Source organism: Argiope bruennichi, chromosome X1, assembly GCF_947563725.1.
Source record: "Argiope bruennichi chromosome X1, qqArgBrue1.1, whole genome shotgun sequence".
NCBI lineage: Eukaryota > Metazoa > Arthropoda > Arachnida > Araneae > Araneidae > Argiope > Argiope bruennichi.
Window position 1 is genome coordinate 85,256,843 of NC_079162.1, and position 26,096 is coordinate 85,282,938.

At 27.9% G+C, this 26,096-nt stretch overlaps 2 protein-coding genes and 1 long non-coding RNA gene across 3 annotated transcripts; all 3 read left to right on the plus strand.

Annotated features, from left to right (window-relative positions):
• Nucleotides 1-1,151: 1,151 nt before the first annotated feature.
• On the plus strand, nt 1,152-1,634 carry LOC129959312 (uncharacterized). Its single transcript, XM_056072129.1, has one exon. It carries the CDS (start codon nt 1,152-1,154, stop codon nt 1,632-1,634), a length of 483 nt encoding a protein of 160 aa, XP_055928104.1.
• A 288-nt stretch (nt 1,635-1,922) lies between these two features.
• Nucleotides 1,923-2,569, plus strand: LOC129959313 (uncharacterized). Its single transcript, XM_056072131.1, has 2 exons — nt 1,923-2,309; nt 2,393-2,569. The coding sequence occupies exons 1-2, from the start codon at nt 1,923-1,925 to the stop codon at nt 2,567-2,569; spliced, it is 564 nt and encodes a 187-aa protein (XP_055928106.1).
• A 5,839-nt stretch (nt 2,570-8,408) lies between these two features.
• On the plus strand, nt 8,409-24,824 carry LOC129958352 (uncharacterized). Its single transcript, XR_008783214.1, has 5 exons — nt 8,409-8,546; nt 11,601-11,660; nt 15,127-15,182; nt 16,933-16,993; nt 22,876-24,824. It is a non-coding gene; the product is annotated as an uncharacterized LOC129958352 (long non-coding RNA).
• Nucleotides 24,825-26,096: the final 1,272 nt, after the last annotated feature.

Below are 26,096 nucleotides of genomic sequence, written 5' to 3' on the forward strand. Positions count from 1 at the left end.
ATGCTGGAAATATCTTCACAGGAAATATATCTCCCTTGTCATCTGGTTTGATTGCTGTCGAAACCTATTTGGGTTTAAGTGTAATGGGAAAACCAAAAGCTGTTTTCAACAAAAACTCCTCTATATCTCTTTTTATTCAAAGTAATGACATTTCAGACCTGTGGAGACTAGAAACTCTTGGTATAATGGACTCATGTGAGACTGATAATTCAAGACTTAGAAAGTAAAGCCATTGTTTATTTTTCCAGAAATGTAAAAATTGACGGGGATGGAAGATATGAGGTCAAGCTTTACTGGATGCGCAGTCAAGATGAACTACCTACAAATAAAGACATTGGTGGGAAAAAGCTCGTTTCTACTAGCATGAAGTTGTTAAAGAGCAATCAATTCGAGTGTTATGATGCTGTCTTCGAAGAATGGAAAAAAGAAGGCATTATAGAAGATTCTGATGAAGGTCCTGGTCACTACCTACCTCATCGAGGAGTATTTAAAAATGATACCACCACCAAAGTGCGGTCAGCTTTTGACGCTTCATGCAAGTCAAGAGGTAATCTCACATTGAATGATTGTTTGACTAAAGGTCCAAATTTAATAGAGACGATATCTTAAGTACTTATTAAATATAGGGAGAAAACTTTTGGTGTTGTTTCAGACATTTAAAAGGCATCCACCATCATTTGGGCCAGTATTTATCTTCTCCTTACCATGATACTGATGTTAAGTTAAAGAACTCATTTTATGTCGACAATTGTGTGACATCTGTAAATTCAGAGCAGGAACTGCAACACTTTATTGAAGATTCCACAAAATTGATGGCACGAGCCAAGTTTGACCTTAGAGGTTGGGAATACACAGGAGATGCAATTGCATTAAAAGATCCCAAACCAACTCCTGTTTTAGGACTTTTGTGGGAAAAATCAGATGTGCTTTTTTGTGACAATTCCTTACTGGAAATGCCTCCCGATATAATTACTTGACTTGTTATTTTATCTTATGCCAATAAAGTTTTTGATCCGATTGGTTTTACTTGTCCAGTCACTTTGAAACCTAAAATATTATAGCAAGAGAGTTGGCGATCGAAACAAAGCTGGGATTCGGAAGTATCAACGGATATGAAGGAAAAGTTTCTTCAATGGATTTTAGATATTAAGATGTTACATCTTGTGAAAATTCCAAGAAATATTTTTAGCAGCAATGTTTCTTCCTTTAGCTTCCACGTATTTTGCGATGCTAGCGGCATTTCATATGCAGCAGTTGTGTTCATTCGATGCCAATCAGTCCATGGAACCTCTGTACAATTACTAGCTGCTAAATCTAGAATAGCTCCATTAAAATCCATTACTATACCGGGACTGGAATTGCTTGCCTGTTGCATTGGTGCAAGACTCTTAAAATTTGTAAAAGAGAGTTTAAATATTGTAAATGTGAATACACAGTTCGGGACCGACTTTACCACAGGTCTTCAATGGATCAGACGAGACGAACCTTGGAGCGTTTTTGTCCGCAATCGAGTGAATGAAATTCGGAAGCTGTCAAATATAGATGACTGGAGACATGTTCCGGGACCATTAAACCCCGCTGATTTGTCCTCTCGTGGATGCTCCGTTTTGAAGCTTCTGAGTTCTAAATGGTGAGAAGGACCTAAATGGTTACTCTTACGTGAGGATTTGTGGCCAGAATCTAATCACCGTGTTAATGAAGAGATTGTCTCTGTAGAAAAATGTGACAAATCAATTAGTCTTGTAAACAACTCTCCTGTTACTGCAAGTCTTTTCTCTCGGTTTTCCAGCTACACCAAAATCATTAAAATTTTGGGTTGGATTTCAAGATTCCAGCATAATTCTAAGACCGAAAAGGAATGCAGAAAGGAGGGATGTTTTACTACATCTGAAATAAATGAAGCAGAAAAAAGGATTATTAGGATGATTCAAGAAGAGTCTTTCACCAAAGAATCAGTTAGAGGTTTGAAGACCCTCAGTGTCTTTAGAGATGAGGAGAATATTTCAAGGATTAAAACAAAATTAACTGAGAAGGACGACTTTCGAAATTTTAGATACCCCATTCTTCTTCCTGGAAAACATGGGTTAGTAGAGCTTCTTGTCAGAGAAGCTCATATGGAAAACTCTCATGCTGGAGTACAGATTCTATTATCAAAATTGCGAGAAAATTGCTGGATTATAAATGGAAGAAGAACCGTTCGTAGAGAAATTAACAAATGCTTAAGATGCAAGAGATACAATTCCAAGAACATACAGACTCAACCTATCGGTTTGCCTCAGTGCAGAGTAGAAGAATCAGCTGCATTCGAAGTGAGAGTGTAGATTTAGCTGGACCACTTAAGCTTAAGGGAGATGAAAAATGTTGGATAGTTCTTTTCACGTGTGCAGTGTAGCGAGCAATACACCTTGAACTGACACTGTCACTTGATACTAGATCCTTCCTCCTCTGCCTTCGGCGGTTCATAGCCAGACGAGGCGGACCAAAGGATATTTACAGTGATAATGGCACCAACTTTGTAGGCGCTGAAAATTTGCTACAAAAACTGGATTGGGATGTGATCGAAAGATAAACTTCTATCCAAAGAATAACATGGAATTTCATACTACCCTCTGCACCCTGGTGGGGTGGGTTTTAGGAAAGGATTGTACAAATGGTGAAAAAACTTCTTTCACGTGTTTTAGGGAATGCCTGCTTGTACTATGAAGAGTTAGTTACTATCTTATGTGATTGTGAGGCGGCCATTAACTCTAGATCTCTTGCGTATTTATGCGAAGATCCCAATGACCTCATTCCTCTCACTCCATCGATGTTTATATAAGATATTCCGACGGTGGGAGTGCCCGATTTAGATAAAGACACTATCGATGCTAAAAGGCGTCTGAAATATCAACTAAATCTTAGACAACACTTAAGAAACAGATTTCGCCTTGAATATTTAGGCATATTATTATAACCACGGAAGAAAAACAATTATTATGAGTAAAACCTGGAGAAATTGTCTTAATTGAAGATGATTCAAAGAAAAGATTAATGTGGCCAATGGCTAAATTTCTTGAGGTTTATCCGGATAAGGATAAAAGCGTTAGAGCATTGCGATTGAAAACACCAAGCGGTGAGATTGTACGTCCTGTACTACGGATTTATCCTCTTGAGTAAAGTGTAAAGAAGATGAAAGCCCTGTTAGTGAAAAACCTTTTACAACAAGAAGAGGTAGAGCTGTAAAATTGAATTCAAGATTTTTGTGGACTGAACAATGCAAATTACTTTGTATCCAATTCTTATTTACCATATTTGCTGTTTGATTATTAACGAATAATCGTTTGATTATTAACGAATAATCGTTTGATTATTAACGAATAATCATAGGTGGGAATGTTCGGTAAATATCATAATCTAAATCTGTTAATAGACATATAGCAAACAATTCTTTTTCAGACATTTTATAACTGCTACTATTTTTATTTTGTTAAAATATTATCAAAAAGTAAAAGCAAACGATTTTTTCTTTGATAAACATATTTTGTTAATATTATTTCGTTTATTTTTTGTATAATAGCTGATGATCAATTGTAAACCTTCTGGAATCTGGCAATATTTGGAAGATATGCTGTTAAGTTGAAAGAATAAACAAGCCGATGGATTCTAAAATACTTGGAGTATTATTTTAGTTTTAAAAATTCAAGATGCTCTGCAAGCTATAGTTTGAAGCTTAAGAAAACGGGTAGTTTTCTAGAAAGCATGCAAAAACGTTACTCAACAATCCTTGTGTCGGAACAGTAGTTTCCAGAAAGAATTTGATCGATCTAAAACTTATGGGCAGTTTCAGCATTTCTATAGGTTTCGATTTTCCTAATATATAAAAATTGGTAGTAGCATCATAGCAAACCAATTCCTGAAAAAATTGTAAAAGATGTTGGAAACTGTCCTACTTTTCAATCTGTATTTTTAATTTTTAATTTTTTGTGGTTGTTGAAAAAACAGCATCACATCTCCCTCTTTTTCAGAAATAACTTACATTTTTAGAAAGAAGAACGATTAACAATTCATTGAATTTTTATCTCACTCCGAAGCTACGACGTTAAAACTAGTGTCAATTCGGTTTATGGCTGTTATTAAAGAGCCCACATCTAAATGCTCTTGTCAACCTGAGTCGAAAATTTCATATTTCTGATTGCAGAGATAGCGACATTTTTTATTGGGGGGGGGGGGTACTCATCTAAGAAGTCTTCTACGAATATAACAAAAAGGCATTTCCCTCAAATATAATGTTCATCTTTGCTTAGGAGGCTCAGTTCTTCGTTCCTGGTCGTAGGATATTCAGGATAATTTTCAGAACCAACTACCTTTGCTTCTCCATCGTTATTGACAACATTTCCCTGATAGCATTCTAGACTATCACCACATGGACCATTTTTATTATTTTATGTGAATATTTCATTATTGAAAAATGAAAAAAGGAAAAGCATCACACAGCAGAAGTCCTCTGTCTAGAATAAAATCATGGAGATTTTTGTCAATATTACGTTCTTTAAACCTTTCCATCGGAAAATATGCTACTTCTTTTGAAGAGATATTCAATCAAATATGCATGGTTGTTGAATTGACAATTAAAAATCCAAGTGCAATTTTAGGTACCCGAGGCAATCTAATATATGCATATAATGCGATTCCAGATCTTCGAGGCATGGAAGATAACTTCTTTTGATCTAAGTTTAATTTATTTTTACTATGCCTCCGTTTTTGTCCTGTCTTTGCTATGAAGTTTGATTAAGGTTTCTCTATTTTCGCACCAACTTTAAGATTTAATATCAAAAGCTTGATCACAGTTTACAGAAATGACAGAAACACGACGAGAATCTAAGAACACAATTTCTAAACCGATAGAAACCGTTCTATAGTATGCGCATCACAGCCACCAAAGTATTCGGTGAATTATATCGGCTCTTATCGACGCCAGGAATGGGAACTTTCATTGTAGTTACCGAAGATGTCACGATGATTTTTTTTTTTTTTTTTTTTGTATTCATTTAATGTTTCTTCTTTGCGTCTATTTAGGGACTGATTTTTAAATTGGTTTTACCTTCCACAACATTCCCAGATTTCGAACCAAAAGTGCTCAAAATATTCGTCGTCATCTTTATTGTCATGGCTATACAAATTTGGAATTTTTTTAGGATTCAATGTACCTGCGTGTGCATAACTGACTTCTTCGAACATACACATGTTCATTTGATACCAGAATGATAAGCTCTGTTTTTCATAAACTGAACGATAACCAGTCCTTCGTTCCGTTAATCAGATTTAATATTATCTTGATTAGCTCTTTTCGAAACTGCCCTAGCAATATGGACAGCGAGGCGTCACGGCTGGCAAGAACTTCAAACTATTCACAATATTGAGAACGAATTCCCTGCCATTATCAGATTGCAATATAGGTGGCGCCCTAAGCACCGACAATAGGTGCACTAAATGGCAGACTACTTCATTTTTTTTTATACAAAACCCTTAAGCATCTTGTATTTTATGAGATGATATTTATATATCCTAATTAATCTTCATTCTTTATTTGGCGGAGATACAAAAATAAATATATTCTAGCTGACAGCGGAAATAAATTCTGTAAAATGCAGTCGTGCCCTTTTAATGCTTTTTTTCCCCAGTGATTAACAAAAGTGGATGTACAGTTCACTATCATGAAAAATAATGTTTCGGTGAAAGTTTAATCGATATTCCATTCTATTTTCATATTCAACAGCCCAATGAGTCTATGTGAAATAACGCAAAGGTCGTGACGCAATGTGACAATTCTGCGAAGGAATGGCGTTTTCTTTAAAAATACGAATCGGTTTATTTTTGACTTCCACAAACCTCAAATCATAGCGCAGCGATTCGGCAACCAATTATCCCGTTACTTCAAGGATAGTTAATAGTTAACTTCAGGGTTTTATGAAATCATTTATGAAATTCTGGTAAGTAACTCTGGTTAAAAACAAACTGTTTTTCACATTAACTCAATGATTTCAAAGATAATTGATTCTTCGCTGCACGTCTACTGGCTGTGACTCCCTTTTCAAAACTATATCTTTATCTTCTTCTATCATCTGACACATTTTAAATTTGTATTTTAAAAAAAAATTAAGCTAAATTTTTTAAAACATGTATGAGCTAAGTGTAAAATTCAAATGGCAAATTCTTACCCTCAGCCGATGACTAAAAGTCGTGGGTTCCCGCATGATATTCGAAACGAATCCGAGTTGTATTTCAAACTTTTCTAGTTTATCATTTGGGATTCTATAGAATAGGTAGGAAATGTGCGATATATTATCACTAGTTTTATATGTTAGCGCCAGGTTTTCGGCTTTTACTTATACATTCTACATAATGTTGGATTTCGAAGTTTATCAGGAACATACCAGTAATAAAAATAAAACTTCATTTTATTTATTCGGAATATTAAAAAAGGGCTTTTTCCAGATTGTTTTTCTTTGAAAAGACAAGATACACAATGCTAAATTCCAGCATCTCAGTAAGAGGTCGCTACGATCGTTGATGAAACTCCGAAGGAGAATCGGTTCAACTTTGTATTGAGTAGAACTGATGTTTGCTGACTTTTATTATTTTGATCGCCTAATGCTCAAAATAATAAAAGGCAAAATAGGTGGGTTGGAACAAGGTGTTTATATACGAATTAAATAAAAGTTAAAATTTTTGTTGTGTTCAGAATGTTATTTTTAAACAAGATTTAAAATACTTCTTATAGTTATATATGAATATATGCTTGTGTAGAGTACCACTTTTTTAATAAAAGTTATGTTTTATAAATAAATACACCTTCAGTGTTTATCAATTCTTCATTAGAATCCTTCAATAAACATTAAAACTTTTGAAACAAAAGCTCATAATCTAATAATGTAGGTCACATCGACGTCCACTGTAAAAGCGCTGTATTGAAAATTTGCATTTTCGGAAGTGGTACAGATTCTGAATTACAGCCCTAAATTTTTTTAGAATAAATTTTTAATATTAAGATTCTACAATTGAGGGTTAAATGAATAATTTTATTATTAATAATCATAATGTCATGTAGAAGGACTAAATAATATTTCTGTTAAAATAAATCAATTTGTTCCCTTTTTTATTAATTTTAAAATATTAATACAATTTTTTTTAATTTTAATTAAACTTCTTAACATTAATCTTCTTGAGAAATTAAGTTCCGGATAATGATAATCTTTTTGAAACTGAAATTATGTTTTTTTTTAATTATTATTATTCTGTTTTACTCTGGTGTTTAAACCCAAACTATTATTTGAAAAATATAATGCAATACATCTGTTAACTTTTATCCTTCACTGCAAACAAGTCTTTCCTAAAATATAAATATTCATTTCGTCGTACAAATGTTACTCAGGGAACTTACTGTTTATAATGGCTTTTAATAGCTATATTCAGTTTTTTTTTAATACTTTTCTGTACTTACTTATAGTAACAGTTTTGTTTTTGTTATTAATCATGTGATATATTGCTGTCCCATCAATTTTGTTAATCTTTCTGTGATAATGACATGTTTACATAAAAAAATCTAATAATTGCATAATGCGTTTGTATTGTTATTTGATAGATTAAATTGTGAATATCAAATTGAACATAGAAATACTCTAAAAAAAAGAGATTGTGCGGGTGGGTGTGCAATTATCTTTAAAAATACAAACTTCACTATTATTTTCTTATCAAAATATTAAACACCAGCAGAATCATTCATATTTTACAATTCCCTCAAATGTGATTATATAATTTGCTGAATTCTGTTTCAATTCAATGGTTAGAAAATGAATTGATCCTTATTAATCAGCATAGTAGTAAAATAATTTTTTAATTATATGGAAGATGTTAATTACATATTTTAGAAATTCAAAGTATATAATCAAAAATTCTACCATTATTTAAAAAAAATTAAAGATTCAATCTGATCACAATATATATATATATATATATATATATATATATATATATATATATATATTTCACAAAAAGAAGACAGTTCACATAAACATTAATAAATTTTTAATTCTAAAAATAATTTTTCGTGGTTTTGATGACTATTGATTGGTGTTAGTATGGTCTTCGGATAATTTTTGTACGAATTTCTTCGTAAAACAATTTTTTTAATAATGAATATTCAGTGGATTCCAAAATGCCGGTTTTTTTATGAATAAAGCCAATCAAAACCGACTATTTTATCACACGACCATACAACTATTTTTGTCTTCTTTTCACAGAGGAGAGATACGGAAATACGTTTACGTCAATAGCGCCATTCTTGACCACTACGTCACTACCCAAGCCATACACGATTGGTTGAATTTCGTTTGCAATCGATTTTTTTTTTTCCTTCACTATCGTCAACACTTGCAAGCAGGTTGAATAGAGCTGACGATGAAAATCTTGCTTTATCAGTTGTTTGTGAGCGTAAACGGAAAACTCTCAACGAAAGGCTTTAATAGGAGCCAACTATACCAAATGAACTCTACTAAATATTGGAAAAGGTAGTAGTGAATTTATATACATATAAAAGTACAAAAAAAAAAAAAGCAAGTTCTTAAGAATTAAAAGTAAAAAAAAAATGATATTTTAGTATTTTGTCGTCTTTCAATAACAACTATTTTATTCCTATTTCTTTTGTTATCGTTTATTGCCGTTATCCTTTCATTATCATTTCAAAAATATCATATAAATGCTACTTTATATTTATTTTCTTAACCCCCTCTAAACTTAAATTTTTTTAAATCATTTATCAATATAATTTCTTTTATTATCATTCGAAGATGCTCGCTTAAGTTTGCTTTCTTTATCAGAAAATATGTGAATAAACTAAATTTAGGACACTAGTATATTTTGTGGTACACACTTGTTTAGTTATGTTAGATTTGAAATTCTACATCATTGTTTTAATTTACAATTTATATTATCATTTTTTAAAAACATAACCTTTTAGAAGGCAATGTAAACATTATTGATAATTATTTTGGATTGGACTAGAAAATATTTTTTTAAGGTTTATCTTAAATTGTGTCAAAATACTTTTTTAAAAACATTCTGGGAAAGACAATTTTATGATGACCCTCTTTGTTTTCTGTATTGTTAATAGAGTATATAATTCAGTTCTCTGGGACAAAAGCATTTTGCACTATTTGTTTCTGCTTGAAGTTCAGATGGAATATTAATGTGCACCTTATTTTTCTGACCGTAGGTGAAAAAATCATTACAGTTCATAAATAAGTTGATAATTAATGGTTTCATTTCCATGTTTTTGTTGAATAAGGTTTTATTATTATTTTTTTAAGTGTAGAAGAGAACTTCTACATTTAATGCTTCATTGGACAATAAGCTTTAAGTTCCGAATTGTAAAAGTAAAGTTTATCTCCCAGACTGCATGTATCGGACTGTAAAATTTAATACCAGATTTACCAAGCGGTGAGGCATAGATCTATTAAATATTGAAGTGATACTCATGCATGTATACGCATCTAAGTACATGTAATATGATTGCGGTTATGTGGAATTTACATTCACCACAGAATTTGTGTATTTATTGCTTTGTTCCACATTTTCTTAAATATTGCAATTTTATATTTTATTCATTTTTTCTAATAATTAAGTCTCGGTAATTTATTCATCCTAATAAAATTTGATTGATTAATCCTACAACTGTATTTTATCGTAAACATTTCATCATTGCATGAAAAACATTAGTGTCACATTTTTCTATTTTTTTTTCTCAGATGCAGTTTTTTTGTTCATCATTGTATGTCTCAAACATGGATAATTAATTACAATTTATATATATATGAAGTAGTAATGGGAAAATAAATAATTTGAAAACAATGCAAGCTAAAATGATTTGATATAATTGAAAAAATAGTATTCAGCTAAAGTAATCAATATTAATTGTATCAAACGTAGTGAAAAGTTTATTATTATTAAAATAAAAAAAATTGAATTTATTGAAATTATTAAATATAGTAAATAATAATTATTACAATGGTAAATTAATATTATTATAACATTAATTATTTTTAGTACATTGAAAATTACTAATTATTTGGATCTGGTAAAGTTCACAAAAATAAAAAAATAAATTATTATTTTATTAGGAATTTTGCATATTTCTTGGTTTTTATTTGTTTTATGAATTAGTTTTTTTAGTTTTATGAATGCTCTTTTTAATATCATTTGTAAATTTAACTTCAGTCTTTAAACACATTCTCATATAACTTCAAAGAAAAAGAAACAAATGAATATCCAAATATCGACTCAACATTTAATAAATTTGTAACCAAAAGAGCATTATACTATTCATTTACAAATAATTAAATAATAATGCTTAAGAATTTTTACAGTTTTGTATATGTAAATCGGAAAGAGTGTACATCAATTCTATTACATTCGGAGATTTTCTAAATTGTTTCTTTTTTTAACATAAAAGTTTCCAAATCAAGCAAATTTCTGTACAGTTTAGCCAATTATCATTTAAAACTGAATGACATGAAATATTGTATGATAATTGTTTAAATGTAGAATTTGTTTGTTTCTTGTAGAATTTTAAGAACATTTTTGCAGGAAAATGTCTATTGTGGATAGGAGGGCATTTATTTCTAATTGATTATTTGTATTTTTGTCCTATAAAGCAAATTCATATTTTCTTTTTTGTGATATTACCTACCTCGCAATTTATATATATATATATATATATATATATATATATATATAAACAATATCCATTGTCTTGTAACAGTGAATTTATTCTGTTTGGGCCTGTATTGTTTTAGTTATTTGTTTTCTAATTTTGCTCAAGGCCTTTTTAAATTGTCTGTCGTTACGTGATAAGTGAGATCATACAAAATTACAATAAGAAATCAAGGATTTTTAATGCCCTCCTCTTCAATCAAATAATAAAATATTTAATTTTCTTCAAAATTGCTTCTGTGTAATTTAAATTCTATTCTTGATTATATAAATTATATATTAGTAAATAAAAAGAAAAAAGACCCCCCACCTTCCATCTTGTATATATTAAGCTAACTTCCATTTCTAGTTAATATTAAAAACATTTTAGTGTTGAAGCTTAGTAAACACAGAATAAATTGTAAACGATTTAAACCACAATAGCAATATATATATTGCATATTATATTTTATTACATGTATAATATTTTTATAGTTTTAATGGATTTCATTATTAATAAGTATCTCTTTGTGAAAGTAAGAATGTATGTTCAGCATTTAAAGAACATTCTTTTAAAAGGTAAGCTTTTAAAATTTAATTTTAGCATATTTATTAATACAGACAATATACGTTTTTGCTCTTAATTTAAAATTCATTTAAATCATTTATCTCTATACAAAGAGATATATTTATATAATCTGAAGTTCTGCACATTGTATAAAAAAGAATTTTATTTATTATTGATATTGAATTGTATAAAATTTTAAAAACTATTTTTATATTTGTTATTGGTTAACTATAACTATTTATTCCCCATAATTTTCTTTTCATACAAACTGTTTTATTTAAAAAAATTTCAACCTCTTTCCTTTCAGAATTTGTAAGACTGAAATCAGAGATCTCTGCATGATATAAGACTGAAAAATCTTCCTAAGGTTAGCGTTTCCCAAATTCTTTTATATGTGTATTATTTGTTAGTTTGTATAAATTACTAGAATAAATAGTAGTATAGATTTCATCTAATTTACTACTAAAGTAAATTAGATGAAATCTTCACCTCATTATTAAAATTTATTCCTGTTTAATAGTAAATTCTTTTTTAATCTGATGCAAAAATAGTTCTTATTATTCGGCATGCCTTTGATAGGAATTATCTCTTAGTTCATTTTTTAAATATATATTGTTAATAATTACTATTTAAGATTTATAAGATGGACATTTTTTAATGCAAGGTGCTTATTTTAATATACAATAATAATATCTTATGTTTTCCTCTCATTTGCTTAATTTTTTCTTATTGAATAAGATTTATGAAATTTATAGAAAATGAACTGCAGAGGTTGGTCTGTTTGCTCACTTAGAGATTATTTTTTTAATACAGTAGTTGCCAGTCAGAAATTGTTGTAAATTTTGTTGTTGGGATGATTCTTTGCACATTTTGCTACTTGGCTGTTTCATTAAAAATAAAGCTTGATTTATTTATGAGCATGCATTGATTTAAGTTTGTTATTGTATCCACGTTGAATTAATTTCAGGGAAGCATTCTAAATAGTCTTCTGTTACTGAAACTCCAAAATTTTGTATGTGTGCCACTGACTTTTTGCCTATTTTTTTAATGCAATGCATTTTTTCATCATGCATTCTCTTCATATTTGACCCCTATTTGTTCAAATATTATTTATATTTAGTATGAGTTAAATTTATTATGCGTATGATAATCTATATACTATATGTTGATAGATTTTTATATATTAAAAGGTTTAAACTTTAATAAAAACATTTTTGTGTTTTATTATTCTTGATTATTGTATTTTTCTATTAGAACAAAGATACTTATCAGTACAACACTGATTTTAGTGCTAATTATACTGCAGTGATTATATGAGTAATTATGAATTTGGAATTGTTTTTACAAAATTGCCTCCAATTTTTATGCTAAAGTGAAAACAAAATTTCTTATTAGTTCTTATTCTTATATGTGTGTGGCGCTCAAATCACATGGAAACTGTTTCAGTTGAAAAAACTAGTGTATAATTAAATCATTGCATTAAACAATCTTTATTGTGAAAAGTAATCAACATATAAATCAAAAATTAAATCATTATACAAATTGATATTATATGTAAGTTAAAGGAAAACATTTTAAATAAAATGAATGAATGAAATAATGCAGTAAATTTTCAAAGGTTATGTACCCCACCTGCTTTGATATTTTTGGTTCATTACTATGGCATCGTGATGGAACATCTCTTTTTGTATATTACCGATATGTCCCAGATTTTAAGAAGATTTGTCCAAATTACTTTGTAAAAAATGAACCTTTATGCTTATATTGGAATCCAATTTTTCAGAATTTTTTGGCATATATGCAACTTTCTCTGTTGTTTTCTGCATTGTTATCGCCCAAAAGATTCTCAATAACTAATCTAAAACAATATGGCCATGCTAAAGAAAAAGGGAAAAAAAAAAAAAAACTCAATATCAGATATAGATGTGGGAGATATTTACTCTTTACTGAACTTATGAATTACTGGAAAGTAAAAAAAAATCTCTGCTTGATTAAATATTCATTACTCAGTCGAGAAATTGTTTAAACATATTGGAAGCAACCATCATTATTATTTTGTGTCCAAATCAATTGTTTCTTTAGATTGGAATAATTATATGATGTCTATCATCTTAAGGATCCCTGATAAAGTCTACTGCACTTATAGCTAGGTTTTCTTTTAAATGCCATTTCATTTGCTTTTAATTAGTGCATTCCTTACTATCTTCTAATCAAATAAAACAGGAGTATCTCCTGTAACTGTTGGAAGAAGGCAATTTTTAGATCTTCATGAATAGACCTCTGATGTTCCTGAAAGCAGAGTATCCTTAGGAACTTTTGATATTCTCCTTTTCCAGGTTGAGAATTTGAAAGTGAAAGTGACTGATAGACATTGTGTAGCAACATACATTTTAAACATCTGCCTTTATTGTCTGTAATAGGTCTTGAATCAAAATCATATCATTTTTCCATTCGAAAAAGAAGCTGGTGATTATTATTGCAATATACAAGGTATTTGTGAGAAGAATTTTCACCCATGCTCTGTAAAGCAGATATGTTAATGTCAAAATTCACCCCTCCTCTCTCTAATTTAGATTCTAAAGATTCTGAGTTTTTCTTTTACTGGTCATCCAGATAACTGAATGGAAATGCAAATTTACCGTATAATGCAAGAATAAAAAATTTACCATTGATAACTTTTTTTCAGAAATTATTTTAAGCATGGGTATTTTCTGGTTTATACTCAACTTCTTTAATCTATAGTAGAAAACAAAAACAAATCATATTTGCTACTTATATATGTTAATTTATTCATATGTTAATTTATTCATTCATATCATTGTTATGATTTCACTTGCTTCTGATATGAATTTTTTTTATTAAGTAGCAGTATTTTTCTTTTCACTTACCAAGAAATTTAATTAAATTTAAAAGTGATGCTATGAATTACCTTATTTTTAGAAATGAAAATTTATTTAGTTTGTAATCTGGGAGTTCACTATTTAAATTTGAAATTTTTTAGCAAGGTATTCTTAAAGTTTAACATTCATAAACCTGACTAAGATTTTTTTTTTTTTTTTTTTTTTTTTTTTAGTATTTAACTGTTTTTAAAAAAATATCGTAATAATCTCTCAATCATTTCAGTTTTGCTGAGCCTATTTACATTGAAATATATACATTATTCTAAATCTTCTATTGTAAAGGAAACTGTTAAATTATCTTAAATTTTTGATGCATGCCACTAATTTCCCACCTGATATTTGGTAAAATATGTTCTGTATTCAAAAAAAAAAAAAAAAACACTTTTTATTCTTATCTGACCTGAATTTTTCTGTATTTTTAAATATTGTGTATATTCTGTAGAATTTATTAAACATATTACAGTGTATATGAAATTAGTTGATAGATATTCCTACTTGCACTTTTCTAATGATCAAAGCCTTTTACACACACAATACAAATGTGTGTCACTGTAATGATTAACCAACATTCCATTCCACACTGCAAACTTTCTTTTGTTCTTGTTTCTATTTTTGCCAATGAGTTTGCTAATATTTGACTTGAATAGTTTCTGCCTATTCTTAAATATATGGATCAGAGGAATATTAGTGGAAAATCTATAAAAATTAGCAGCATACATTAATGGCTGCAGATGCCAATGAATATTTAGTCTATTAGTGTGTTAAAATTAGTGCTTATTTGGCAAAATTAACATTGGTTTTAGAATCAAGAGCCTCAATATACCCTAAATTAATTCTTCCTTCACAACAAAATTTGCTTTAAACAGTATTATCAACATTAGATTTATTTCTTGGAGCATTCAATGTAACAAAATTTCATTTTTTTTTTTCTAGATTTAATTGGATGCATTTTGAAGCTATCCTCATGGAAACTGAAAACTCTACCTGTGGTAAACTTTTCAGAGATCCTAATTTTTAGTTTATTCTGAAATTCTGGAATCTATGGCAGCAAAATAATTCCAATGCTCATATTTTCTAAATTATTTATGATTTAAAGTATTTTCATTTTGATGCTTGTAAAATCAGTTATGTATTCTTTAGTGTTTTTGTTATCCCTGATTTTAATTGTGACAGTTAAAGAATTTCACTTTCCCTCTCTTTTGTTATAATTGCCTTTAAAAATTAAAATAAATGTTATGAATTGTTATTATTATTCTTATTTTGAGTTGGGAGGATTAAAAACTTAATGATACTTAAGTTAGTAATCCGTAAATTACCATTTAAAATTTAGATATGGTGGGTAGCAAACAAAAATGCTTTGTCGACTGTACATTTGTTAATATTTTAAGTTTTCACCTGATGTTCTAATTGTAATAATTAAATTTTTTGAATTTTTTAAATATAGTGTTATAGATATTGTAATTGATTTTCTTTTTTAACTAAAATGAAAAGTTTCTATTTTTAAAACTTTAATAATGCTACAATTTAAAAAAATATGTATATTGAAAATCTTTTTGAATATTTTTTGTTTGTGTGTTATTTTTAAGATTTGATGTATCAACTGTCATGTTATGCTATGAAACCCCATATTTTGCCTACTGAATGGTTGGGAAGACTTTTTTTTTTCTTTTGTCATTATATGTAGAATAAGAGATATGAAATTAATAGAAAATTAAATGTCGAAGTTACAATCCTAGCCTGTATATATATATTTTAATTCTTGTTTTGCTAATGAATTCTTCTTAATCCTTGTTATAAATTATGATTTTTTTTGCTACTCAACAATTGATTAAAATCTATGATTGGCGTATAGACAAGCGGTAATTTGTTTGAATTTTTCAGTTTTTCTCATGCTGAAATTGTCAAAAGTAAGACATTAAAAATATTTTTCTGTGATTGAAACTATTGAACTTAAATTTTTTGTGCATGTCACTGATTTCTGTCAATTTTTTTTTTTCATGTGATACATTTTATATTCATGAAAAATTTTCTTTCCCTATTTAATCCAGTTTTGCATTACTTTCTCTACTTCTGATGACATTCTTATACTTTTGCAGTAAAATTTATGCAGCATATTCCCAGATATCTCAAATTTATCAATGGGCTTTTTGTGAAAAATTTTTTAATATAATGTTATATATATTACAACTGATTATTTTTTAAAAACTAAAATTAAAAGTTTCCATTTTAAAAATGTTAATAATACTACAATTTAAAATATATGTATAGTGACAATCTTTATGAATATTTTTTTGGTTGTTGGTTTATTTATTATTATTATTATTTTTTAATATTTGTTGAATTAACTGTCATGTTAATTGTGTCATGAACCCTTATATTTAGATGGCTGAAAAGTTATGAAGGCTTTTATTTTTACATTCTTCAAAAATACTTCACTATATTATAGAAGATACACATAAATATGCATCATATTTAGAAACAGTTATTTAGCATTGTAAATGATTGATTTATTTTTAAAAATTAAATCTGAATTTAGTTGTTTCCACTGTTTAAATGATAATGATGAACTGAATAGAAGAACAGAACTGAATAGAACTGAACAGTTTAGTTGTTTAATTAGCTTGTTGAAAAATTCAATATTTTCTTAGTTATATTTTTTCTATACAGAAAAAAATGGTACATTTTAATTTATTTATATTTTCCCTCAGAATAAAATGCTTTATCTGTCTTTTCTTCCAGGCCTAATGATATTAAAATTGCACATTCTCTGTATGCTTTGAGGCTAAAAAATACAAAAATGGTAAGTATTTTAGAAATTTTTTTAGACATGTTATATTTTTTATATTTACCAGAAAGTATATCTATTGCTTAGTTACACAACAAAATTATATGTAGTTGAGAATTTTTTCCCACTTATATCTCATGCTTGGACAGGGAAACAAAAGAAGAAAAAAAAATAATAGTTGCTCCTAATAGTTATTGAGCTATTTAAACGATAAGAAAATTATTTTTAAATTAAACAATTAATTCCTTCTAACCTTGGCATCAAAAATATGAAATTTAAGCATCTCTTATGTACTTTTGAAAATTACATTCTTGTTTGATGATATTAAGCATTTTAGTGAAAAATTTATTAAAATTCTTTCTTCCAAATATTGAAAATTCCATAACTGCTTGAGTAAGCCTTTAAAACCAAGCCAAATAAAATAATTTTATAATTCAATTTTTTTTTTTAATGTCACATAGTTTTGAGACTACTACATATATAAATTAAAATTTTTTTCAGAAAAGAAATTTTAAACATTTATTTTTTGAGTATTGTATTTTAAAGAAGGATTCTAAATTGTGTTGAATGCTGTGTGTTTGCATTATTTGAAATTAAGGTTCAATATTTTGTATATGGTCTTCTCTTTTTCACTGTATCGATTTTTCATATTGTAGTGAATATCATATCTTTTATTATATTTTAATATATCTTCATCTGTATATTTTACGTTCCATTGAATTGATTTGTATGTATTTATTTTATTGTGATGCCTTTTAAATAATTATACATTTTTAAGCAGAATTATTTGCCCAGATCTATCATTTGTCTTTTCTGCTACATTTGGGGTTTTGAATTAATACAGTTAACTTAATACACATTTAATTGAATATTATATATGCATTGGAACATAACAATGAAGCATTAGTAAAGAATAGTAGAACCTCATTAACTGCAGGCATGCATATCTATCTCCCAAAAATGAGTGAAGTGAGAAAGCTGTAAAAAATAGAAAAGTGTAAGCTGCAGTTTCCTTTTGATATTCTTTAGAACGACAACAACAATACAATATGTTGAAAGAAATGCCTGGACTGCATTCATCTGCCTTTAGGCATGTAATTTTTTGGAATTTTGCTAGTACATGAATACTCTGTATAAATGAAAATATTCTACACTTCATGTAATATTATGCATACAGAAAAGTTTGTCAACTCTTGCTGATATGCAGCTTTGTGTTATAGATAAATTAAAAGCTGTTTTTTTTTTTTCTGAAAATATTTCAATAAAAAAAAATTATGTTGCATGACTTAAACCTTTTTTTCACGAAATAGTTATTCACAGTAGAGTGAGAGTAATGTTAAGATATTTACTGTTGGATCTGAAGTTTACTAAATCAAAAGTACTTCAGACAAATCAATTTGTATTAATATATTAGTGTTTTTGAACATGCTTATTCAAAATTATTTGTTTTTTAAAAAGCTATTCAAATCAGTGGTAGATGAGCAAACATTTCAAGCATTGGTAGGGAATCATGTAGGGAAACCTTGGTGAATTCTCAATTTAAATTTTGGATGGTAGCTGATGTCTTGTCACAATATTTGTGGATTGGCTTTCTACAATCAGAAAAATTCAAACAGACCCTTTCATGATATATTAGTGAGGTTGCGATTTCGCAAAGCTGTTTCATATTATTTAACAAAACATTGTAACTGACATTTTTTTTATTAACCAAAACATTACAAATTAGAGGACTTAGCTTTGTTTTTACTATGAAGCTTAGTAAGTAAGAAGTACTGAGATTATTCTTGCTTAAAAAAGGAAAACTGCACTCAATCAATATTCTCAAACATGATAACATAGCTCTAACAGCATAACAATGAAAAGAAAATGCAATGAAAATATTAAAAAAATTAATAGCTAAATATAATTTAAAAATATATTTTAGCAAACTAATCTTGAAAAGTGTGCTGTTTTGGATAATTTAACAGGAGCTGTCAAAATGATTACTGCTGATTTTTCGAGGTGTACAGAATAAACTGCCTTTCTAGTGTTGGATTTTGTTTTATTCCTTGTTCTTTATATTTATCTAAAATAATTTTTTTTCTGGAGTTTTAAAATAAGGCGTCTTGCTACTTCTGTTTCTTCTAGCGTCACCTTTTAAACACATTAACTTCTTCCATACTATTAAATAATTCATCTGTATAATGCTGATAAATTGCAGGCACTCTTTTCAAACCATATATTAATCTCTTACAAATATTTAATCCATTATGCATATTTATTATCAAAAATATCTGACAGCTGAAATTTCTTTTGGAAGCCTGTATGGTGAAAATCTGATTTTGAGATCTGTTTCCTTCCTCTTTAACTAAGAAGAATTTCCTCTTATCTCTTGACATAGTGTGTTGTGAATCAATTAAATTGCAACATAAAGTTACTGAATAATTCTCACATAATCGTATACAACCAAATTGCTTTACTACAGATATTACCACCATTGCCATGCCGAGATCTCAACTTATCTTATGATCTTCCCTTTCTAATCTGTGAATTTCGTTTTTGTCTCTGCATTTTAAAACAAAAGATACTGTTTGAGCACTTCAAAATACAGGCTTTAACTTTGAATGTATAACTTTCTCTTCTTATTTAATCTATTTGTTTCTCACATTCATACAATGCTTGTATTCAACAGTTTAAAAACTTTGCTAAACATATTATTATGTATCTGAAATTTGTTGATAGAATTTTCTGTATTGAATAATGTAAAATTTTTAAATCCATTTTTATGTTCCATTTTCATAATTCTATATTTCTGTTACACAAAAAAATTGCTCACATTAATTTCATTTCCATGAGTACACAGTAAGAAAATTTCATTTTCTTCCATTTTCACTGTAATAGAAAATCTAAAGGTGATTCGAGAGTGAAAAATCTTCCAGTAGTAAGATTTTTGAAATAATGTTATGCATGTTGTAGTTTTTGGTCTCCATTTACCTTCTGGTAATAGTAACAGTAAAATAAATTAATTCTATTACTTGCTTTCTGAAATATTTTCATGTTTTGCCATTATTTTGTTCTTTCTTTGTTGTTTGCAAAAATAGCTATTGTTTCTAATCTTATTATTGTTGTAATTTTATCATTGACCTTGACTTAAAATGTTATAACAGGAAACTCTATTTTCCTGTTTTCTTATAATGTAATTAAATGAATGGCTTTCTAATTTTTGAAAATGAAAGCTATCTATAGTTACCATTTAAATTTTAGGAAGTATGAAGCAAAAGGATTAATGTATTATACAGTAATAATATTTAAAGTGTTTCCTTTATGCTCTTATTTCTTCATTTTTTAAAAAATAAGTTTCCTGACTTTAGTAGAAAATGTGCTACTAAAGTTGCTTTGTTAGACTACTTGGAAATTTTTTTTTCAAAATGATAGTTGTTCAAATGTGAATTTTCTAAAAAACTTTTTTACGTTTCTTGAATATTTTTGTATTCAGTTATCCATTAAAAATGTAATTGAATTCACTCATTAGAAGACATTGATTTTAGGTTGTTACCTTATTTATACTAATTTGAATCCCTGGGAGGCATGCTAAATCTCATTCAATAGTTAAATTTAGAATTTTCTGAAATTTTAAATGCATACTACTGATTATTTAAATGCAGTATATTTTATATTCTGCAAAAACATTCTCTTCTCATTTAGTCAACTTGTGATTAACTTTGTCTGTTCAAGTAATGTTCATATTCAATGTCAGTAAAATTTAAGTATATTATTATAAGACTCAACTTTATTTATTGAATTTGGTATATGAATATTATTAACTTTTATTCTATTGGTTATATAAAGTTAATTGTTATTGTCTTTATTCAAATTATTTTATGCTGTGATTTTCTGAAAATAAACGTAGGAAAATAAATAATTAATATAATAAGTATATTATTAATAATTTATAAGATAACATTTCTTGTTACATAATAGTTAATATGATTTCAGCAAATTCACTATATGCCAGACTGTAGCTATTTGTATAATTAATAGGTATAAATGAACCATGAGATATATATTTAAAAATGCAAAGGGGCTGTAAACTAGAGTGTTATTATTATGAAGCATTCATGACTTTGTTGCTTCTGCTACAGGAATTGCAAGGTATATGCATAAGCTATGTATATTTGAACTTAATGAGACCTACTTTGAGTAGGCAGTTCATCATACTATTTGCTTTCTCTGTCAGATATATTTTAAATACATCTGGAAAGCAATTTTAATATTCTAGAACTGTTTGAATGTAGAAATGCGATTTTCATTATGCTTCTTGTTTTTATTCTTGCATTTAAGCATGCATTATATAACTCATTACTAATTTTTGAAATTCATATTACATTATTGAAAGTCTCCTTAATATGAAAAAAATATAGTATCAATCAGAGTTTCATTTCATTGTGCCAAGAAGTGTTAGTGTCCTTTATTTAATAGATGCTGAGGTGGCTTTTGATATTTCTCAGTATAATTTTGACCTTTACGTTTATGAAGCTAAATATATTATAAAATGTTTCTATTTCATATTGTGCTTTTGAATATGAGTCAGGGAATTTTTAATATATTCTTAATATTGGAACAGAGGTAAGTAATAAATGAAATTTTGCCTGAAAGATTAGATGGTATCTTGCATTAAATGTGCTATTTCTCTATATTTTGTTAAACCAAAAGAGTATACACATTCTTGCTGTATTAAATTTTAAATATCTTTCTTCATTCTGTCATATTTCATAGGCTACAGATAAATTATTTATTTTATACTCACTTTGAATGAAAATAGTGAATTATATTTTAAAATCTATCAAAATAGTTATCTTCAGAAATTACTAATATCTTTTGTTTCTTATTTAGCACACACTTATTTATTTATTTATTTTTTGTAGTTTAATAATAATAGTATCTATTAAATATATTTTTATGAAGTTCAAATTAAAATATAGCACCTTTAATGGATTCCCTTTATGATGATAAAAAAGTTCTGGTATTCATTTTATGATGAGAGATTGTGTGCAAATTAAACTTTTTTTTTTGTTGATATTCTTTCAAAATAAATAAATACCTTGTTGTAATCACCATTATAGAGATGCAAATGAGGATTACAAGCCTACATAGAATCTTTCAATGTAGCTTTCATTAATTATATTCTTCTTCCATGTTCTTTTAAAGCCTAAATATGGCTTATAAATAGAAGGCAATAAGTTTTGGAATGCTGTGTATGGTATTTTATAATTTTGTGTGTATTTGCATTAAGCATTCAAGATCAAAAAATTAAGAAAGGAAAAGTCAGATTTGAATTTGTTGAAATCAGTGCATTTTTGTTAATTATCTGTCATATGCATTTATTAAAGGATTGTTAGAATTGAAATTATTTCTCTTTCTCTCTCTCTCATATATATATATAATATTCCTTATACGATAAATATTTTTACATTAATCAATTCTTCAAGAGTGTGATTTAATATTTCTAAACAGCATGCTTGGAACACTAAGCAACTAATCTAAATATTTAATAATGTAGAATTTTTGTGATTCTTGTTCATAGTATTGATTTCAAGTAACTATCTTATTGAATCCAGGTTGATTTTAAAAATACTGTATTTTAAATGTTTCATATTTATCTCATATTCAGACTTTGCAGATATTATTGTCATTTTTAAGTTGAAGAGAAATGTCATTGATTAAACCTTAATTATCTTTCATAAAAAGTAGATAATCATTGAGAAAATTGGTTTCATAATTTATTGCTCTATTTGTTTCAGTATTATTTTTCTTTAGTAAGAAACTCATGCATGCTTGAATATTTGTAAATGAGGTTTGGCTTCTTGATATTTTGCAGAGTTTCTTGTTTTCAGTATTCATATTATTTACTTTTTCAGTCATTCGAATTTGGTGGGCTAAACATGTAATGTTTGATCACAAGTATGTATGAAGAATCGTTTACATCGTTTCATTTTTCCCTTCTTAAAATATGAAATTTTGTAGGCATGCCTCTGATTATTAATGTGTGATTATTTTGATGAATTATATATCAGACAGAATAAAAAAAATATATAGAAGTATTTTTTTTTTAATTTCAAAATGTTTATGCATATTAAGACATTGTTATTACAAGAATAATTACTTATTTAGAAATGAAGATACTTTATGAAATTGTTCATCTCCAATTGCTGATCCAAGATGTAAAAAAATATAAGACAGTATTAACTGTAGAGCAGCTTTATATTTTTGATCTAATGGCATTGCGGAAAAATGATCGAAAATTAAATAGTTTTAGAAAGTGCATAGATAAATTGCAGTTCCAGTGTGATTGGTATTATAGTTCACTAGTCTATTTTCTTTTTTTAGCCTTACAAAGCTTAAGATGAAAATAATGTATTGATGATTAGTTTCCTTCATAAAACATGTTGAGCTTAAAAAATTATCTACATTGCCTTTTTTATATATAGTATCATTGCACTACTCATTCTTTGGTTGAGTAAAAATTAGTTTTCATTGAAAAAATTTTCCTGGCATGGAGAATTTGTATTATTTTTAAAAGTCTACATGATAAATTTGATGGCACTTTCGATAATTACATAGAAAATTCATTTGACATGAATGATGAATAATAAATATGAATAATTTAATATTTTTTACATATAGGCTTAATAAATTTGTTACCAGCTTTTAAAATTAGAAAAGCAAAATATCATTGTTAACATGTAAAACATTTCTGAAACATGAATCGGAAAGAAACTTTTCATGTATATATAGCTTATGTTTTTTAATTTAACCCTTTGCACTCCTATATCAAGTGTAACTTTCCATATTCTGAAAAATACACCATTTTCATTTCTTGTTAGGTAATGAATAATATAGAAGATTTTTAATAGCAAAAACAAACACATTACTTTTTTGGAATCATAACAAACCTATATTTTTCAATGTCCAAAGCACTAAAAGTAATTCTTACATTCATGTGCATAATTATGCACCTCATTAATTTTTCGTGTGCAAAGAATTGATTCTGACAACATTCAGTGTATCAAAATTTTAATTTCACATTGAGAAGCTAGCCGCATACTAGTAAAGATTGATATTAATGTTTTATCTGTATTTTTATTTTTAAGTGTTAATCAGATGCTATTTGTGATGCATTCTTAATCATTGTGATCAGATTTAAATTGAGGGGTCCATTATTTGATGAATGTTAGTTAACTTGCATTGTAGTTATTTAAATATTTAATTTGTTTTCATTATCAGAGTAAGTGCATGTCATTTTTTTAAGGCATCAGAATTTAGACCAAATAAAGAAAGATGTTGCACATTGGGATAATTTATTTATTTTTTAACTTTGCTATGCATTAAAATTTTGCCTTCCAAATTAAATCAATTTAATCATTTTAAAAATTATTGTATTATTCAGGAGCATAAGATAGTTTTTTTTTTTATTTGTATCTTTGGAAGTGTAACCCAGCACAATACTATGTTCTTTGCTGCTAAGGACGGATATTAAACTAAACACTTTAAAAAGATAAATCAGGAGAAAATATATATTTAACAACTTCATTAATAACTAAATATCACAATTATTATTATCTGCAGTTTTGTCACTTTTGGCAATCTGAAGAATTTATTACCTTCTTTTCTAAACAATATTATTTAGGAAATATATATATATATATAATGTGTCTGCATGTAATAAAGTGGATCAATTTATGTGTTTTATAACAGAATTCTACTTTTCCTGTGAACACTGTTTTTTCTATGGATATCTTGAGGAATAACATGTTATTTGTTCCAAAGTACTGCAGTGAGCTTTCCAATAAAATGTAGTATTGAAATACTTTTGAGTGTCCACTGCATTTCACTTTTATTAAAGTCATGTTTCAAAGATAAAATTCACATCTTTACATTGACCATCAACATTGCAGTAAAGATATAACAATCAGGATGATGCTGACTAAATATTTACTTATCATAGAATAGTTGTTACTTTTCTTATTGGTTGAAATAAAACATGGAATTACAACACCAGGCTTCCTGAATTGCTGTGCTGGTTAGAAGAACTATAGTAGATGATTCTGATATATTTCTTACACTTTACTTTTTTTTAAATTTTATTTTCCAGTTTTTTTCTTGTTCATTTATAGCCATTAATACTTTCATTTCACCAAAACTACTTATAGATTTTAAGTTTGTTGCTCACATAAGTATTTATTCATTGAATATGATGAGCAAATAAGCCCATTACTGATGGAGCTTTGTATTACATAATGTTAAAAAAAAAAAAAATTATACATTTCACATTTATAAATGAATGATAATTTCATAATACCTGACTTATTATTTAAAACTTTTATTTTGTATTATTGATGTGTTTGGCATTTCTCAGTTAGTAGCCATGCATAAACAGCGTGAATTCTTTTATTAATTTTGTGTAACATTATGACTTTTAAAATATCTTTCAAGGTTTTTACTATCGGAATGCAGATTGGTAAATTTTTTTTCCAGCTTATTTTTAAACCTCTTATAAGCATTCTTTTTTCTTTTTTTTTCCATTGAGACTTGGTAAATGACTTTCATAGGACTTAAACTATTTAAATATTCTATTCTTTTGTCACTAAGCTGTATACAGTAAGTCATATGAATATATTGGGAAAATTAATGAAAAAATTAATTTCCCTTCCCACTGAAATTTAACCATCAGCCAATGTATTAATATAAAACGCTTGTTTTATGAGTTCATTTAAACGTTTTCGTGAAAAATCTGCAGTTTGCTTACTCGAACTGAGTCTATCCTAATCAGTTTATATTCTGTCTCCACCGATCCCCTGTCGTGTTGCCTAAAATACAACCGTATTCAGTTGCGACATGCTCTTTTCCACATGCTCCGAACAAGAGAAATTAATCAGTTCCTCTCAGATCGGGAAAGGAAACATGATTGGTCTCCGTGTGTGCCCCTCCTCCACCCCCTCCAACTTACTGGAAATAGCACTCTTCTTGGAAGCCCCGGTTCTGTCCGATTCATCGGCGAGTTTTATCTGATGGACAATAGATGGCGCTGGTATTCCACCTACAATAGGAGAACCCAAAAAAATTGTTCTCGCTATCCGCT

Excerpts from the sequence above, each read along its gene's own strand:
- LOC129959313 (XM_056072131.1), top strand. The coding sequence starts at position 1,923 with ATGATTCAAGAAGAGTCTTTCACCAAAGAATCAGTTAGAGGTTTGAAG. Across the intron at positions 2,310-2,392 it reads AAGAATCAGCTGCATTCGAA|CGAGCAATACACCTTGAACT; the intron begins GTGAGAGTGTAG and ends TGTGCAGTGTAG.
- LOC129959312 (XM_056072129.1), top strand. The coding sequence starts at position 1,152 with ATGTTACATCTTGTGAAAATTCCAAGAAATATTTTTAGCAGCAATGTT.